The sequence below is a fragment of the Eschrichtius robustus genome, chromosome 17, assembly GCF_028021215.1.
Source record: "Eschrichtius robustus isolate mEscRob2 chromosome 17, mEscRob2.pri, whole genome shotgun sequence".
NCBI classification, from domain to species: Eukaryota; Metazoa; Chordata; class Mammalia; order Artiodactyla; family Eschrichtiidae; genus Eschrichtius; species Eschrichtius robustus.
Window position 1 is genome coordinate 44,808,206 of NC_090840.1, and position 19,191 is coordinate 44,827,396.

Genomic DNA, 19,191 nt, shown 5'->3' on the forward strand with positions numbered 1-19,191 from the left:
CCAATCTCCTGAAAGCCTGAAAAACCACTGTCACTACTAGAATTCAGATAATGCATATGTTCATCATTGGTATTCATGGATTTAGAAAGTGAATCTTGACTATCTCCAAACAATAAATTATCCTCAGAACCATCAAAGTTTTTTTCTGAGAAAACAAATGATTGATATACAGCTGAGACAGCTGTGTTCAGAATTGTTTGGCCCAGTGACCTCTTATCAGCCCCAGAAAGGACTCTGGCCGCTGTAATCCTGAACAGAACAGTCAAGCAGGCAAAGGACTTAAGTGCAGTGGCTCCAGTTTCCGGCTTTCCTCTCATAATGAGGGTGTTTGAACAAAGGGTAATTTTATATACTTCTTTGGGGGAAATCATGTTTCTAATATACCAGGAATTATGATGTAGAGTTTTTTAGCCTCCTCTTTTGATATATTATTGTGAATACATTTCCCATATCATTAAATTAAAAAGTAAAATGGGGCTTCCCTGGTGGCACAGTGGTTGAGAATCTGCCTGCCAATGCAGGAGACGCGGGTTCGAGCCCTGGTCTGGGAAGATCCCACATGCCACGGAGCAAATGGGCCCGTGAGCCACAATTACTGAGCCTGCGCGTCTGGAGCCTGTGCTCCGCAACAAGAGAGGCCGCGATAGTGAGAGGTCCGCGCACCGCGATGAAGAGTGGCCCCCGCTTGCCACAACTAGAGAAAGCCCTCGCACAGAAACGAAGATCCAACACAGCCATAAATAAATAAATAAAGCACACCTAGTATAGTGTAATTTAAAAAAAAAAAAAAAAAAGTAAAATGGTGTTTAATATCTGCATAATGACATTACCAATGATATTCCCACCAACCGAGAGGATCCACTTCACTACTATATATCAGTATAATATATTACCTTACCAATTTTTCTCTAACTGTATTTATTTTTTGTTACAATTATCATACAGTAAAACTGACTTTTTCTCTTGCTGTACAGTTTTACAAATTTTAACACAGGTATAAATTTACTTACACACTACCACAATCAGGATATAGATGTTCTACCACTCCAAAAGACTCTCTCATGCTATTCCTTTTTAGTCACACCCTAACCCTATTCAGTTACTGATCTGTTTTCTACCAATATAGTTTTGTCTTTTTGAGAATGTCGAATAAATGGAAATCATACAGTATACAACCTTTCAAGCTGGTTTCTCCCACTCAGCATAATGTGTTTGAGATTCATCCCAAGTTGCTGCCTGTATCAAGTTTGTTCCTTATTATTGTATGGAATACTGAAAGACAGTTGAGGTGTTTCTAGCTCTTACCTATCACAAATAAAGCTGCTATGAATATTTATGTACAGATTTTTGTGTAAACATTCATCTTTACCAATTTAATAGACAGAAATGGCATTTACTTAACATTATAATTTGAATTTCATTATTAGTGGTGAGAGTTTTTTATATATATTTACCTCTCCTCTTTGCTTGACTCCTCTAATTTCACATTATAAAAGATGCACCTAAAATAAGTTTCATTTCTTTAAACTGAATTTTCAATCTGATCTGAAAACCCTCAACATTCATTCGTCCAACAACTTAGATTGCCCAAAATGTAGTCTAAACCCAAACTCTTATCTTATTACAAAATTTCAGTGAAGTCTATGAGTAGAAAACAGGCATTAAAGAGAACCTGAATTATAAGAAATTATGTCAAAATTAAAGTAAAATATAAAACACTATTAAATTTTAGTATGTTAAAGGCTAATACTTAAAAAGTGTTGACTGTGCTAGAAGAATCAAGAATCCATCTACATCTTCTTTAATATAAGGAATTCACTATACCTTCTATTGTAATAAAATTTTAAATAACTTGTGAAATTTTAAATAAGTCCATGTCATTTAAACACTCCTCCCTATCCCTCCCCCCTAAAAAAAAAAAAACTATTATGTTTTGGCAACATGTAGCATTTAACAGATTAAAATGTGCCAGGTGGAAATAAGCCCACTCACTAGAAATTATTAAACATCATTCTGTAACTCAATAAATGATTATGTTTTAGCAACAGGTCCAAAGGTTGATTCTTTTTATTTCTTAATGAGAATTAGTTTCTCATTAAGATAAACTTAATGAGAGAAACAATGAGGAGGGATAATTAGTGCATTATTTTAGGGGTAATAAAGAGCTCTTAGAAAGATCACTCTTGACTTCCCACTTGCTAAACTCCTTTCCCCACAATAAATCACAGAAGAAGGCCACAGCATGGAAAAATAAAGTTAAAGTTATTCTGTGATGCATTATGTTCAGGGATAAACTAGAACACATGCATAAAAAGGGAACTTATACTGCCTGAAAAAGCTGCCTGCCCCCATGTTTCCACTTCAAGCAACCAAACACCCACTTAACTCCCTCCGTTTCTTCAAATTCCCAGTCACTCCTCAACTTCTCCAATCTGGCTTCCAGTCTGATCCTCCCCCAAAGCTGCCTTGTTAAAGACCACTAAGGAGCTCTTTGTCAATAAATCCACAGGTTACTTTTTAGTCCTGACCAAAATTCTCAAAAAGCATTGGAAAATGTTGACCACTTCTATCTTGACATATTGAACTCCATTTTTATACCTGCTAACACACTTCAAATTTTCCTCCTCCTTCTTTGGTTGCTGTGTCTTAAACATCTTTGCCAGTTCTTACTTTTTTGTCTAACCTTTGTTTATTGGAGTTCTTCAGACCTGAGTTCTAGGCCCTCCTCCCCTCACTGTGCACCACTTCTCCTTAAATTAGCTCATCTACTCCCATGGCTTCAATACCTTCCCTGTGCTAACTTAAATTTTTTTCTCTAGCCCATATCATGATTCTAGATCTGCAAGTATACCAGTATATCCAGTTGGATCCACATGAATGTCTCATAAACATCTCAAACTCACCAGGTCCACTTCTCTTCTCTCCAAAAACTGCTCCTCCTTCAGTTTTCCCATTTCTCAGTGAAAGTACTACCACCCTTATTCAAGCCAAAAATTGGAAATCATCCACGACATTCTTCATTTTCTCAGTTCCAGAGCCAATCAACCACAAAATCCAGATGATTCTATCCCCTTCATGGTTCACAAAGCTGTGTACTGTTTGCCTTCTGCATTGTCTCTACTCTTTCCAAGTCAACATCTCTGGTCTGGACTACTGTACCATTATTATAAACAGTTCTGTTGAAGTGTTCTCTTGCCACCTCTACTCCCTAAAGCCATTTTCCATATTTACTATATCTATTTTTAAATGTAAATCTGATCATCCATTTGTCTTAAAGGTATCGAAGAAAACACTACTTCCAGCCAAAGGGCCTTCTACCTCTGTTCCTCCAACACACTGATCTAAATTAACTTCTACTCAGTTTTCCATACAGTTTAAATTTCCCTGACTGCCAAACTACGTCAAGTTGCATTATTATCTCAGCATTAACTCAGCAATTAATTATGTGACAAATGATTTAATGTAAGCCTTCCCCACTAAACTATAAAGTGTTGAGAGGAAGGTCTCTTTTGATCTTGGTCATCACCATATTCCCATAACAACAGGTAGTTTTCAAAACTGCCATTTTGATTCTAGGTACATTTTTCCTTCATGATTATAAAAATATTAAATTAAAGGAGAATTACCTCATTAGAGAAATGCAAATCAAAACTACAATGAGGTATCACCTCACACCGGTCAGAATGGCCAGCATCAAAAAATCTACAAACAATAAATGCTGGAGAGGGTGTGGAGAAAAGGGAACCCTCTTGCACTGTTGGTGGGAATGTAAATTGATACAGCCACTATGGAGAACAGTATGGAGGTTCCTTAAAAAACTAAAAATAGAACTACCATACGACCCAGCAATCCCACTACTGGGCATATATCCTGAGAAAACCATAATTCAAAAAGAGTCATGTATCAGAATGTTCATTGCAGCTCTATTTACAATAGCCAGGACATGGAAGCAACCTAAGTGTCCATCGACAGATGAATGGATAAAGAAGATGTGGCACATATATATAATGGAATATTACTCAGCCATAAAAAGAAATGAAATTGAGTTATCTGTAGTGAGGTGGATGGACCGAGAGTCTGTCATACAGAGTGAAGTTAAGTCAGAAAGAGAAAAACAAATACTACATGCTAACACATATATATGGAATCTAAAAAAAAAAAATGGTTCTGATGAACCTAGGGGCAGGACAGGAATAAAGATGCAGACGTAGAAAATGGACTTGAGGACACGGGGAGGGGGAAGGGTAAGCTGGGACGAAGTGAGAGAGTAGCATTGACACACACACTACCAAATGTAAAATAGCTAGCTAGTGGGAAGCAGCTGCATAGCACAGGGAGATCAGCTCCGTGCTTTGTGACCACTAGAGGGGTGAGATAGTGAGGGTGGGAGGGAGACGCAAGAGGGAGGGGATATGGGGCTATATGTATATGTATAGCTGATTCACTTTGTTATACAGCAGAAACTAACACAACACTGTAAAGCAATTATACTCCAATAAAGATGTTAAAAAAAAAAAACTACCTTAAAATTAATTTTCATTGAGAAAGTAGCCTTAGAAATTAACTTTGAACCCAGCTGCATCATTGTACATACTGTACATTCAGGATTATTTTCCAAGTAAATGTTATTACAAAGATTTGATTCATCGGTCACTTCTTTATATATAGTATTTTCCTGATTATAACTTTTGCCAACATGAATTTTCTTTTATAACTATAATTTCTACCAAATACAGTTTTGCTAAATCAGATTTTGCCTAAATATTATGAAGATTGTATTACTCCATTAGTTTTTAGTCAAAAAAAAGTTACCAGTTTTTAGGTAAGTTAGTTGTCATGTGTTATTTTTGTTGTCTTACGAACCTTGATTTTTCCAGATAAAGTTTTGAGGGTTTTAGCATTAACGAAAAAGACGGGATGCTTTGATCAGTTTTTTAATTCTAAAAAAATTTGTGATGTGCAATTCTGGACAATTTCAATTAGTTTTCTTTTTACACTATTTCTACCAGTAGCAGTCTCTGTGCACTAAATAAAAGACTGACAATATCCTTCTGCATTTTTCAAATTTGTTCCCGTTTTTTACTTGGTTATCTAAGAGAAAAGTGCAATTCCTCAGGATTGCTGCTAAAGAGGGGATAAAAAGTGTGTCTTCATCAAAAATGGCTGGGAAAAACATTCCTAGAGTCAAATATCCTGTTATATTCTCAGGAGCTGATTGTTATGCTGTTATGTCCAAACCTTCCCCCACAAAAAAAAAAAAAAAAAAAAAAAGCTGACTAGAACAAAAGACAGTAGTTAAATTCTAAGAATCCAGAATTTCTTATAATCACTTTGAAATACCATAATATTCTCAGAATTAGATATATCCTTTCTTTTGCAGAACAGAAGAAAGATAAAAGCATGAACTCGGAAGCCAAGACTGGTTGAGTTTGAATCTTGAGTCTGCCCCTTACTAGCTATGTGACCCTGGACAAGTTACTTACCCCTCTGCCAGTTTATGAATTGCCAAATGAATGTAATACTAATACCTACCTCACAGACTTGTTGCAACCATATTTCATCTAATTAGCTAATATATATAAGATGCTTAGAACAGTACTTGCCATGCAGTAAGTTCTCTCTAAATGTTAACTACCGTCATCATCATCTTGCACTAGTCCCTTCCCATTTAGCCCCATTTTAAATGTAGGCTATAGGGCAGGGAAGGGAGAGGGTGAATGACTGCAAAAAAGTAGAATAAAGATAACTGGGAATTAAACATATATGGAACATAACTGCCTTCATCTAGACTACTTGCAATATATAAAATAATGACTAATTTGCTACATCCCAGACTAACCACCACTAACAATTCCACTCTACCTGTAATTTTTGTTTCTGAACTTGGTTCTGATCTATTTCCCCCTTGACCCTGTAATTTACTTCCCAAATAAACACCAAAAACGGTCTTCATAAACAAGAGGCTTGAATGCCTACAGCAAGATTCACAAGGTAAGAAGTGCTTAAAACCATGCTTTGATAAAAGAGGAAGGGGGAGACACTGTCATTTTAATATTAATAGTAGACATTATCATCTTAATGAATGAGTCCTAAGCATAATAACTTTAGGGTTGCATGGTTTAATTATACATCCCATAAACCCAAGCCTTTAATATTCTTTTTTTTTTTTAACAATTCTAAATACACACACTGTTTTCAACGGAGCAAAAAGAATTTTAAATGTCTCATATATCATCAAATTCAATAAAAAATGTAAATACTCTTGCAGACTGCATTTTTTGAGTTTCAAAATTACCAAAAGCTACCAGAACTTTTAATATGCATTAACATATAACTGCAATATAAATATAAGATTTGAAACATATAGTTTTTATTACACTAAAGAATATACAAACATTAATATACAAATTACTTCAAACTAGTAATCATCCATAGTTTTCTTTAAAACAGAATGAAGGTCAACTAAGTACAAGTATCATTACGTACAAAATAAACCTAGAAGGTATTTCTTTGCATTAAAGATCATTTTCAGAATGATACTTCATGAGCATGGCAGGGACTATATATACATTTTATCATATTTCTCAGTACTTCATGTCAAAGCATATATGCAATAAGTGGCAATAAGTGCTAAAATAGAAAAAAAATCAGTAAAACTATAATATTCCCAGATATCTAAACTATCTGCCCAGCATTTTAAACTCATTTAAATATCAAAAAAAGTTATTCATCAATTTCGATTCTGACATTCCAGTCAATGAACATGCAAAGCTTTATTTAAAAAAATAGTAATCCATACATTATGGAGGGAAGTGTAAAATGGTATAATCACTTTGAGAAAAGGTCTGGCAGTTTCTTAAACAGTTAAACATATATCTTCCTTAATCCAGCATTAAGTCCATGACACATTTATACAATAATATACATAATAGCCAAAATCCGGAAATAGCCCAGAAGTCCGTCAAAAGATAATGGATAAACAAACTGTGGTATATTTATAAAATGGATACTACTCAGCCACAGAAAACAATGAACTACTGATTAGAGGATGGATGAATATTAAAAACATTAAGACGGGTGAAAAAAACAGAAACAAAGGGTCTGTACTACATGATCTCAATTATATTGTGTCATAGAACAAGCAAAACTTATCTATGTTTTATTAAAAATTAGTGGTTTTTTAAAAACCGTGGTTGCCTGAGGTACCAGGGTATTGGTTAGGAAGGGCAGGAGAGAACTTTCTGGGGTGATAACTTTTTAAATCTTGATGGGGGTTTAAGCTACACAGGTGTAGTCATTTGTCAAAACTCATCAAATGGTGCATTTAAGATTTGTGCATTTCACTGTTTGCAAATCTTACCTAAAAAATCATACACACACAAATAAATATTGAACTCCAGTTCATAATACTCATGCTGAAGTGTTTATGGGTAAAGTATTCTAACTAATTCTGCAACTTATTTTAAAATAAGTTTTCTTAAAAAAAAAAAAATTTATGGATGGATAGACAGATAAATATGTGATAAAGCAAATATAGCAAAACATTAATTGTAGAATGTAGGTGGTAAGCATATGAATGTTTACTATAAAATTCTTTCGTTTCTATACATTTGAAGGATTTCTTAATCTTCGTAACAGAGGTGAATTCACACTCATGAAAGATCTACTAACAAAGTGTAAGTCTAATGATACATCCATTTTAGTCTAAATTGTTTGGGCTAACTTGGGTGGTATTTTTATTTTTATTTATTTATTTACTTTGCTTTCTACTATTTACAAAGGAATGGAAAACTAAAAATAAATTATATAAATTCACATTATAGCTGCTACTTTTAATGAAACTTTAAGAAGATACATTAAAAAATACGGAACCAATTTCTCAAAATTATATACAAGATCTAGCATGACTACTAATGTTTAATTAGGTTGCATATTTTAAGAATTTACTCTTTTGTATTTGTTCAGTATTGCAACCACATTTCATCTATTTTTAACTATTCACAATCAAAGTCACCATCAAATATTTAATTGATTTTGAGAATTTGTGAATCTTAACATTTGAAAAAAATAAATATATTATGAAATTTAGACATGGTACATTTGGCATCTATTATATCACCTAAAGAAATGTATTTCAATTATGCCTCAACAAAAAAATTTACCTCTATAGTACTGAATTCTTTGCTTTATGGCACACAAAGAGTACACAAATCAGTACAATGTATTACCATGTATTTAAAAGAACATGTATTAACAACGCATTTAACCACTATCATCTACAGTATATATTAATTACAATTTACCACACTTAATTATTTAAACATATCTATTTAAAACTTGACATTACTCTAAAAGAAGGCACATGGAAAATAATTCATATTTCAAACATTTTCTTGTAAGTAAAGAGGCAATAGGGTAGAGTGAATCTTTCAAAAATAAAATAACACCAAGTTGATGTCGCATTATACAAAAAAGGAAAATATTTAATTTGAATATTTTTAGAAATCTGGCATTTGTTAGAAATGAAAGAGCTTCATTAACTTTTTCAGAATGCCATTATAAATCATACCTAGGTTTATAACATAACTTGTAAAAAAACAAACATATCCATTTAAGTTCAAATGGATAAGAAAAGACAAGAAGGTGGCAAGAATAACTAGGCACGATCTAAATTACTAATATATTGGATGAAATAGTATTTCTACGGAACCAAGTCTACATTTTAAAAATAAAAACACTCTTTCCTATGTTTTTCCAGCATTACATTTCATAAGTAAACTCACAGCCCCAAATAGTTCTCTATAGTAGGATGTCTGGTGGCTTCAATTGTATTCCATTGGTACTAACAGAATTTGCCATTATATATTCCCCTTAGTGAAACTTGTCCTCAGCAAAAACTGCTAATGTAAGTTGGTAAGTAGTCAAAAACTCAAAAAAGTCTCAATATAGAAAGAAAAAGAAAAAAGCTTTAGCTCAGAATTTCCCTAAGATACTCTGCAAGATAATAATAAACAGCCTCTAAAAAGAGTTCAGTCATCAAACAAGTCTTCTTTACACAGAAATTCCCATAAACTGTACTATGCTAATTATAATTGCATAGGTGGGGAGATGGAGCAATGAAAATGGAGCAGAACCACATTCACTTTAATTTTTGCAGATTAAAATTAAACAAGATTGACTCAGAAAAACTGCTGCAGTAAACTCACTGCAATGAGTGTAATTCTGTTGTTTAAAAATATGTAAAATAAGGTTTTTATTCTACTCAGTCCCTACATGCTAACAAATTTGTCATATGACATAAGCAACGAAACAACAATCTTGAACACTGCTGGAGAAAAATACGACTGTAGCAGACTATGTTTACACTACTTTCTGGGTAGCAAAAAACTTTTCAAGGGCAATTTTATATAGTATACATTTTTACCTTCCACACTTATGCTAGAATCTAACCACCAAAAAAGATGTATATTGCACTTTTTTGAACACATAACTTGGCTAAAAACATTTCACAGAATTAATGTTCCACAGAACACACCTGGAAAACTGATTTAGCTGTACAAAGTCAGCATTCAAACTGAACATTCATTAACAATTCTGAGTAGTACCATGCTAAGATTATAACATAAATTACATTTTGTATGGTAATTTGTTTTCAATCATTTCAAAAAGTTAGAGCTTACTACTGTAAAGATTTACTGGAATAATACTGTAAAAACATTACCTCAAATAAGAATTATAAGATTCATTAGACTGAAAGAAAAGTCACAGCACAGATTAAAGAAGATGAAATTGTCAAAAGGATGTATCATACATTCAAGGCATTTTTATAATAAAATATTTAACTCTAATAGCAGATACAAAATGCCAAAGAAATTAAGCAGTCAACAAGCTAAAACGGTACCATAGGAGTCCATTTTATTTTTATTCTTTCTATTCCTAGAGTCACAACCTAAATTTCAGATTTAATTTCCCCTCACTACATTGCCCACCCTGAAATGCTGCTATTATGACATTAAGTCAGAGCTCTAGTCATATGTCCCTAGTCAAAAGCCTTCCATGACTTGCCATTATATATTCACATTCGATTCCTTAAAAACAGCATTTAATGTAATCCATAATGTGGCACCAACCAGCTTCCAACTTCCAAATTGACATCCCTCAATTTACCTTCACCCACTCTTCAACAAAAATTTTTGAAAATCTAACATGATTTAGGCACCATGTTAGCTTTCAAAATACTCTATTCCAGTGGTTCTCTGAGTGGTTTTTTAGCTTGCATCAGAATCTCTAGAGAACTTATTAAAACAGATTGCTGTACTCTACCCCTCAAGTTGCTGATCCGAAAGGAATGGATTTACATATCTCACAAGTTCTCGAGATGCTGATGCTGCTGGTCAGGATCTACTCTTGGTGAACCACTGCTCTACACCACAGGCCATGAGCCGAAAGCCCACTGGCTGAATGAGGCCCACTCACATGTTTCGTCTATTTATTATTTTAAATATTTTTAATTATTTGCAAATGTTTTAAAAATAAACATTTCTCATAAAAATGCAGATTTCTGGCTCATTTCTGCATGTAAAAATTCTGCTGGAGCTCAAGGGTAGCTACCCCAGTTAGTCAAGGTATATGTCCTTGCCCAGATTATCACAGCCCTAAGTGGCCCTCTCTATGCTCACTTAAAATCACTTAAAAATCACCTGGCTTAGCACTGTATTTGTGCTTATACACTCTGACCCACTTTTTCCCATTCTCTATGCCTTTTTCATGCTGCTCACTCTGACATAAACATCCTTTCTCCCCAATACAGCTGAAATCCTACCTACCCCATTCTAAAGCTTGGCTTAAATATCCTTCCTCAACACAGCCCCAGCAAAAATAGAAATCCTTAAGTAATAAACATATTAAAGATTTAACATAAATGTCTATGTGTGCTTTAAGAATCAAGGTTTTATTTATTTCCACAAATACTAAAATAGCAATATTTACAAAAACATAAAAGACTATAGATATCATAAATTATAAACATATAATTTTTGCTATTTTTATTCTAAATAAAATTTTAATTTTGTTCATTAAAGTTTTTACTGTGATTTTACTGTGAAAGAAATCTTTTTCAGACTAAGACATTCCAAATGAATTGACGTATTAAATCTTGTAGTCAAAATATATAACATCTCCAGTAGAATATCTTATTTTGCTGGACAAAAAAAGGAGGAGGAGGAAGGGGGTAATTGACACAATTCCCCTGATTTCATAACCCACCAATTTTTAAAAGCAATTTTAATGAAATAAATATTTCTAATTTTTTAACATGTAGGATATTTTTGTGGATTTTTACTTCTGTGGAATAGCAGGGGGGAAAAAATTACAGAGAAACAAAAACTGAGTGCTGGTCATTGCTCTGCCATAAAGAGCTTTGTTACATCAAATAAATCATTGAGTTCTCCCTGGACCTCGGTTTCATTACCTCAAAACTGAGGTGGGAAAAAGTGTTCTCCAAATACCTTCCATCCCTAAAATCCTAGGACTTACTCCGTCAAAGAATGAAAGCATAAAAATCAATGTCATACAGACAAGCTTCTATTAGGCTAGTATTGCTTCTAAATTAGATTGACTTAAAAACTTTGAACTACATACAGCTTTCAAAGTGCTAATTAAAAATGTTGAAGATTCAGAACTTTGAAAGAATACTGATGTATTTATATATGTTATTTATGTATATGTTACTAATCAAAATAAAACATCTTTTGTAAGGCCAACAATTAAAACATCTTAGGAAAAAAATTAGAGGAAGACAAAAAAATTTATAACCATACCAATCAGCGTTTTAATATGTATCAAAGGAAAATTAAATAATTAGAAAATCATGTCAAAAAGCCTTTTTCATAAGAGAGATTAACAATATTTTTTAAGAATATATACTCTGGGACTTCCCTGGTGGTCCAGTGGTTAAGACTCTGTGCTTCCACTGCAGGGGGCGTGGGTTCGATCCCTGGTCAGGGAACTAAGATCATACATGCCATGCGGCGTGGCCAAAAAAAAAAAAAAAGAATATATACTCTGCTTCAGGATATTCCCAAATGAAAGTAATTTGGCCAAAATTAAAATTATCAAATTGCAAGACTGCAAAAAAAAATCTTAGAGGCTATTATATTCAGATAGATCATGCCGTAAGCGAACTGCTTTCAGCTTCTCCACTTCAATTTTTGCTCTTAGCAGCTCTTCCTCTAGCTGCTGCCTTCTTTTCAATCCATCCCTCTTCTCCTGAACATATAATCCAAAATTTTTTTGATTTTCTAAAATTATCTGATGCTCCTCTTTCAGCATTTGCAGAATCTGAGGATCATACCCTAACTGTGACCTAAAATTTTCTCCACTTTCATGCCGAAAAATATCATCTCTCCTTGGGATAGAAGATGGAGACGATGTCATTCTCATATCAACAGAGGAAAGTGACGGTGACAAAGATCTTTCCATAACATGTACTAATTCATGTTCTTCTCTTTGCTCTAAAGTATCACACTGTTGAGAATTTAAAACCAGTGGAGGAGGGGGCTTAATGTCTTCTTCTTGCTTCACCTCCACTGTAATAGCAACTGGATGGTGGTCCAACATTACCTGTAGTGAACTTGTACCAGCCTGTGCTTCCTCATCCAAGTTTGCACTACAGCACACAAAAAAGCATTATAAAATGTAAATCAAATGAATACAAGAGCATTTTAAAGCATAATTTCATATTTAATATACATTAAATTATCAAGCTATAAAGAAAATTATGAAACAAAAAATATTTTTAACCCTTGGAATAATAAATTAAAGTGACTACGGTTGGGATTTTAATTTTATATATATATATATATATATATATATATGGCTCTCTCCATCCTTAACTTTAAAATTGGGCTCTTAAAAGAACAGGAACTTACAAATACTACACAAGGCTACTGAGGTAAATTACAAAAGAAAAGGCATTTTTGATACTCTCAAAGAGATACCAATTGTCCCTATAAGCCTGAGGTTCTTAAATGGTGTAGTGTCATTTAATTCATTCTGGGCCTTGCTATCCCGACACCTTAGTCCTAGACCTCCTGCTTCTCCTCTCCTGTCCTGATCTAAAAATCACCAGGGTCTATGACTTCCAAGAGGACAGTGGAAGGCAATCTCTGAGACGTACTGATTTCTGTATTTGTCACACACACACATACACACACAGGAAAAACAAGATTGTGTATGATTTTGGGTATGCCCAACTATCAGGGGGTTCTCCTAACTATCCAATTTCAGATGCAATGGTGTTTCCCCTTTACCTATCCTAAACCACATGACTCAGGTGATCTTTAAGTCTTTTAACCAGTGGTCAGGTGAAGTGTACAAGGGCAAGGGTTTAGATCTACCACCAGATCATCAGTACCCAGTATAATACTCTACTTGGAACCTCACAGGTACTCATCATATGTTGAATGATTGAATAAATGAAATGGTTTTTTTAATGCAATGTTTTTTTAATGGCCTATATATGATATATTGAAAGTTTATTAAATTTACATGAAATTTCCATAAAATATGCATTCCTGTTAGAGGCAACTACAGTTTCAGCATAATTTAAACTTTGACATTATATTATTTGTTATGACATAAACACAATGTTCCTTAAAATTCTGTTGGTTTTTAAATAATTTCATGTATAACATGAAGTTGTGAATTAAGAATACATAATGTTTCTTGAGGGTTTTTTTCTTAAATTTATGTTTCTGCCTAACTTAAAAATAAAAGTTATCGAGGTGAAAGAGATTATTGGAACATTAATGGAAACGCTACACTTCACATTATTTAAATAACATTTTATAAATTATAAATAAGTAATATAGGTTAGAATACATTCTACATGGATGATTAAAATGCTGGAAGAAGTTTAAGTAGAACATAAGGAAAAGAATTTAAACTCCCCATATGTCACTTACTAATAACATTAAATTGCCAGAAATATCAGATATTTGTCTAAGAAGTACTAATGAAATAATAAGATATCTAGTATGTTACGAAGAATCTGTAGATTATATAAATTCCTTCATTTTCATTCTTGTCTTTTTTTGTCATTTTATGATTTTCAAAAGCAAAACAATGGAATATAAATGTAATTCAAATTAGTAAGATTTGCTTTTATTAACATCTCTAAATCCTGGATTGGCAAAAAGTTAAAACAACAGATATAAATTAAATTTTTTAAATCCACATAATTACTTCTCCAAATTAGTATGTATAATAGACTATAAGATTCACAATTAAACATAGACAATATACTCCCATGTAAATTAAAAATATGCCTTATATCTGGAATATTCCATTCCACTTTAGTTAAAACATTACAAATAAGGCATAACAAAGTCTAAAAATGATTTAGAGAAGGTCACAAAAAAAATGATAAAACAGAAAAGGACTTCTAAAATTTATGAATATGAACTCTGAGGATCAAATTGGTTATAAAAACACAAAATATAATCTGATGTTAAAGAGAGGTAAATATAAAGACATAAATCAATGTCAGTTGTAGAAATAAATAGCCTTACAAAATAGTTGTATATACTTAAATATGTTAAATTATATAAGCAGTAATAGTTTCCTTATTAAGTATAGAGAGTTTGATGAGATTAACAGTCATATTTATATAGAAGCATAATTTAGTGTAATTATAAACTTCTGAGATAATTAAGATTTGAGATGATGTCAAACAGGTATAAGTATATTAAATACATAAATATATTATAAATTAAAATGCTAGTATAGAGAAAGTGGCAGAGCAGACATGCTAACAAAAATAAGCATTTAATTGGCATATTTCTGATATTCTTACCTTTAAAATCTGAAAAACTGATTGTTTAAACAGTAGGTATGGAAATGTGTAAATCAACTCATTTTATCAGAGAAATGTTGGTGTCCCAAAGATTGACTGTGCAGGTATATATATTCTATGTATGTACGTGTATATATACCATACATATGTACACACACACACACACAGCGGTCAAAATGTAAATATATCTTTGTATCTTATATATTATTTCTCTTCTGTATCAGTGTATTTTTAAAATACACAACTTGATAAAACTACAGTTTCTATGTGTAGTTTTCAAATTATAAAAACCTATACCCAAAAGGTAGTTTTATACCTATAATGCAAAGCCACTGTTCTTTATGATTCAAAGAAGGGAAAAATTTTAATGAGTATAAAACAGTCTTACTGTGGAGTTTTTTTTTTTTGGACATTCAGCATACTAGGAGGATTTAATCATTTGTCATCACAGTGAACAGTTTAGGAAGTGACCCCATGAATTAATATACTGTGTATCAACGTCTTGGATTCCCACTGGTGCTATTTTTTTACTATGCTATCAACTAGAAATAAGAAGTATATGGTAAGAAGCTGGGCTCAAAAATATTATCCTAGTAGATTATCAAAATAACAAATATGTTTGGCTAAAAAGGTTTTTCCATTTCTTCCCTAACTTCAAAGGGATTTCATAGGTAATTAATAATTTTGCTTATATAATGACTCTTCCACCAATAGGAAAGTGACTTGTAAAGTTCTGTTTGAAAGGTTCCTCAACTAACAAGGAGTTTACCGTTTGCTTACATTACCCTAAATGATTCAGAAGAAGCCTGTAGCTGCCATTTTTATCTTTTGCCAGAGGTTAAAATCTGAATCAGCAGCAGGATAATAGTTTTTGAAGATTTCCAGGCAAGTAGTCATGTAGAGCACAAATTCAACCAAAAAAACTGTTTCTAATCCAGTTGCTCTTATTGATATATTAAAATTCATAGTTTGAAACCCTTGCAGAATAGTATGGGAGAGCTTACCCTTTCCTGTATAAGCCCAAATCAAAGTGAAACTAGACCATTAATGTGTAAAAACAACAAAAATTTTTAGTTTTATTAAGTAATCTGAATCCCTAATTAGGCATTAACTCCTTTTCTTGTGTTTCCTTGTCTTTTTTATTTTGAATGTAAGTTAGAAAAATACTTTAAACTGTACATTTAAAAATACTTTAAACTTTAATATATACAATGATGCCATTAACAAGTTTACTTAAATGTTCATTTTAGGTTTTTAGCTCAATTAATATTCAGTAAGTGTAGACACTGATAATTCATAAAAAAAAGCAAGGGTTCCAGTTTTCCTGAAACTGCTAACTTTATACAAAATTGAAAATTCTAATGAAATGTAATCTTAAATGAAATAAGAAAAAGGTATCTCTCAGAAGCTAATTAAACAATTTAATTTTAAAGCTTAAAAAGTTTATGAGGTAATGTCACAAATTACATCCCATTTATTCCTCCCTAATCTTTACTTTTTAGAAACTACAGAAGGAGGGAAGGGGGAGGGGAAGACAATAAAAAGTGGCTTGAATCCAGTGCAGCAGAAAAATCCCTTATAGCCTCACTTTTCTTTTTTAAGAAGGCAAAACAAAGACACTATTCACTGCTCCCGTAGTGGGGATGCTTACTATGCATATCTTTATCACAACTAAGCCAGAGCCCAATAGATAGGAGGCGCCATAATTTTCACAACAAAATAAAATAAAGCTTACCTTTGTATGTGGTTCCTGTCTCTTATCAGGCAAAAACTGGAAATCTGGGGAATCATCTCCATAACTTTCTTGGTTGGCTCAGAAATATTGCTTTTAAAATCTGATTGGGTCTCTTTTTGCTGCAATAGCTCCTGTTTGGCATATTCTTTGAGCCTTTTGTAAAGAGTGCGTAGGCCCTGCGCTGTTCGAGGAGGGCGGTCTACTCCACTTGCATTATAGTTAACTGCTATGATATCCCAACATCTATTCTTTTCCACTATTACTGAATGTTTGTTAGTGTGTTCTTCCAGAATTTTAACATATGGCTTCACAAGCTTTAACAAATCAAGCTTTTCAGATAAGGTAAAATTGGAAGATCTAGCTTTTCCTACCATTGTTCTTTTCAAATTAAGTAGGCAGTTTCTGAAACCACAATGCAGCCTTCAGCTCTGCTCAGCTCTTTTCACAAACAGAAAAAGATCAGGCTTAACTAGGCTAGCCTCATTTAGGCCCACGCCTACAGGGGAGGGTTTATTAAAATTCCTCCAGCTTAAGCTGACGCAGGTTCAGGAAATCTGCTTAAGCCAAGCCTGACCTACATAAAGCTTCTCACTGAAGAAGACAGGAAGGCACAAGCAAAACACACTTGTGTATAAAGAGAACAGCTCGAGGTAGGATTTAATACACAAAGGTCTAGAGATAAGCATGGAACACAGCTAAAAATTAGCTAATTTAGGGAGAATATCGAATTCCGACACGTTTGCCTAGCTGATAGACTGAAACTGCATTGCAGTATCACTTTAATAAAAACAAAAGAAGAACTGTTTTGTACTATTTGTTTACAAATCCAGTAGACAGAAAAATGAAAAACTAAAGATATGAGTGGTGAATGTAGTGATTCCTAACAGAGCCCCTAATCACTGTTTCTGAGCTGCTGTTCTCCCTTACAAAATCTGCATAATGCTGGTCCTGCTGTCAATCAGGAATTGCATATCCTCTAGCTAGTTAGGTTACACCCAGCTCAGACTCCACGGTAAAGCTAAGCTTCTCCTTCATTTTACAGTCTACAGTAGCCACCGTGTATTTTTTTTTTTTCAGTTACTTAAGAAGAAATTTTTGTTGAACACTAAATCTAAAAAGCAGATAAAAATTATGTTTTTAAAGCAATGCATTATTCCAGCTGTAACGCACATGAATATGCTAGCCTGCTTTACCATGTGTAAAAAACACCATTCACAGTGAGAACAGCATAATAACACCTTAAGACTGCACACAACAAAATCGCATTTGCTATTATTATAGAGTACGATCTTTATTTAGCCATATTCACACAATTTGGACTATGAAAGGAAACAGCTAGTCTATTGCAAGGCCACCAATTTGTGTGTTTAGGATATATTTTCTAATCTCTGTCTGAAACATGATAAATAACAATGTAAACAAATAAGCCTATTTTCTCCTGATATACATGTTTCTCCAGATAGGAGAATGAATTAGAACATACTTGAACACAGTTCCATTCAATCAATTACTGAACACCTGTAACAATGTTCTCAAGCACTGAGAAAGGCCCAAAGAAAACAAAGGTAAATCTAGATACAGCCCCTATCCAGAGAATACAGTTCTACAGAAATGTCACCAATTTTCAATTACTTTGTTTTTCATTCTTTCAATAGAAGAGAATTAAATTAAATTTATTAAGTTCTCACTCTGAGCCAGACAATGTGCTAGAATGTGTTATTTGTCAGGAAATGTGTTATTTGTCAGGAAAAAAAGTGAAAGATTGCTGGGTGCACTATAGGATGCTAGGTGTTTTCTGGCATACTCTACTGGGTAATCTGATTCTTTAGTAGTCCTAGCCTTTCACTGTCTTTGAGCAGTTTTACTGCTGAGTAAAACTGTAGAAAATAATAATGCAAATGATTCTTGCCCCTAGAGATGCAAACTGAAAATTGACCTGCTCCAACAACCTGACCACAGTTACTCAAAGGAAAGCAAGAACACAGGATATATACTGTCTTTAAACAATATTATTATTTTTGGAAGAAATAAAGGCATTGTGTTAAGAAATGAAGTGCTAATGGAAATGTGAAAAAACGTTCAATCTCACTATCAAGGAAATGTATACCAAAAATGATTTTCATCCATAAGACATCCATAAGGATGTGAAAAAACGTTCAATCTCACCATAAAGGAAATGTATACCAAAATCGATTTTCATCCATAAGACATCCATAAGGAAATGTGAAAAAACGTTCAACCTCCCTATCAAGGAAATGTATACCAAAAATGATTTTCATCCATAAGACTGGCAAAATTCTTAAAGACTGAAGATGTCAGGAGTGGATGAGGGTGCAGGGCAAAGAGTACTCTTCTGTACCGTTCATGAGAGTGTAAAATGGCATTTGTGATGGCAATCTCAGAGTATGTATTAATAGTTTACATGTGTAAAAACTTCTAAAATTGCAGTAATTTTACTTCTCAGAATCTACCTTGAAAAATACTCAAACACACAAGGAGCAGCAGAGCCTTCTTAGTAGTTGCATAGTATTGGAAGCAATCTAAGAGCACATCAGTTGGGGACAAGTTAAAGTCACTAAAGTATACCCATACTATGGTCTAC

At 33.2% G+C, this 19,191-nt stretch overlaps 2 protein-coding genes across 2 annotated transcripts in view; both read right to left on the reverse strand.

Moving 5' to 3' along the window:
* RAD54B (RAD54 homolog B) overlaps window positions 1–19,191 on the reverse strand; it is a 105,886-nt gene that overhangs the window by 44,666 nt on the left and 42,029 nt on the right. The gene's annotated exons all lie outside the window — the stretch shown is intronic.
* On the reverse strand, window positions 11,877–17,011 carry FSBP (fibrinogen silencer binding protein). Its single transcript, XM_068525559.1, has 2 exons — window positions 16,590–17,011; window positions 11,877–12,667 (listed from the first exon to the last, which is right to left on the reverse strand). Exons 1-2 carry the CDS (start codon window positions 16,961–16,963, stop codon window positions 12,142–12,144), a joined length of 900 nt encoding a protein of 299 aa, XP_068381660.1. The 5' UTR covers window positions 16,964–17,011; the 3' UTR covers window positions 11,877–12,141.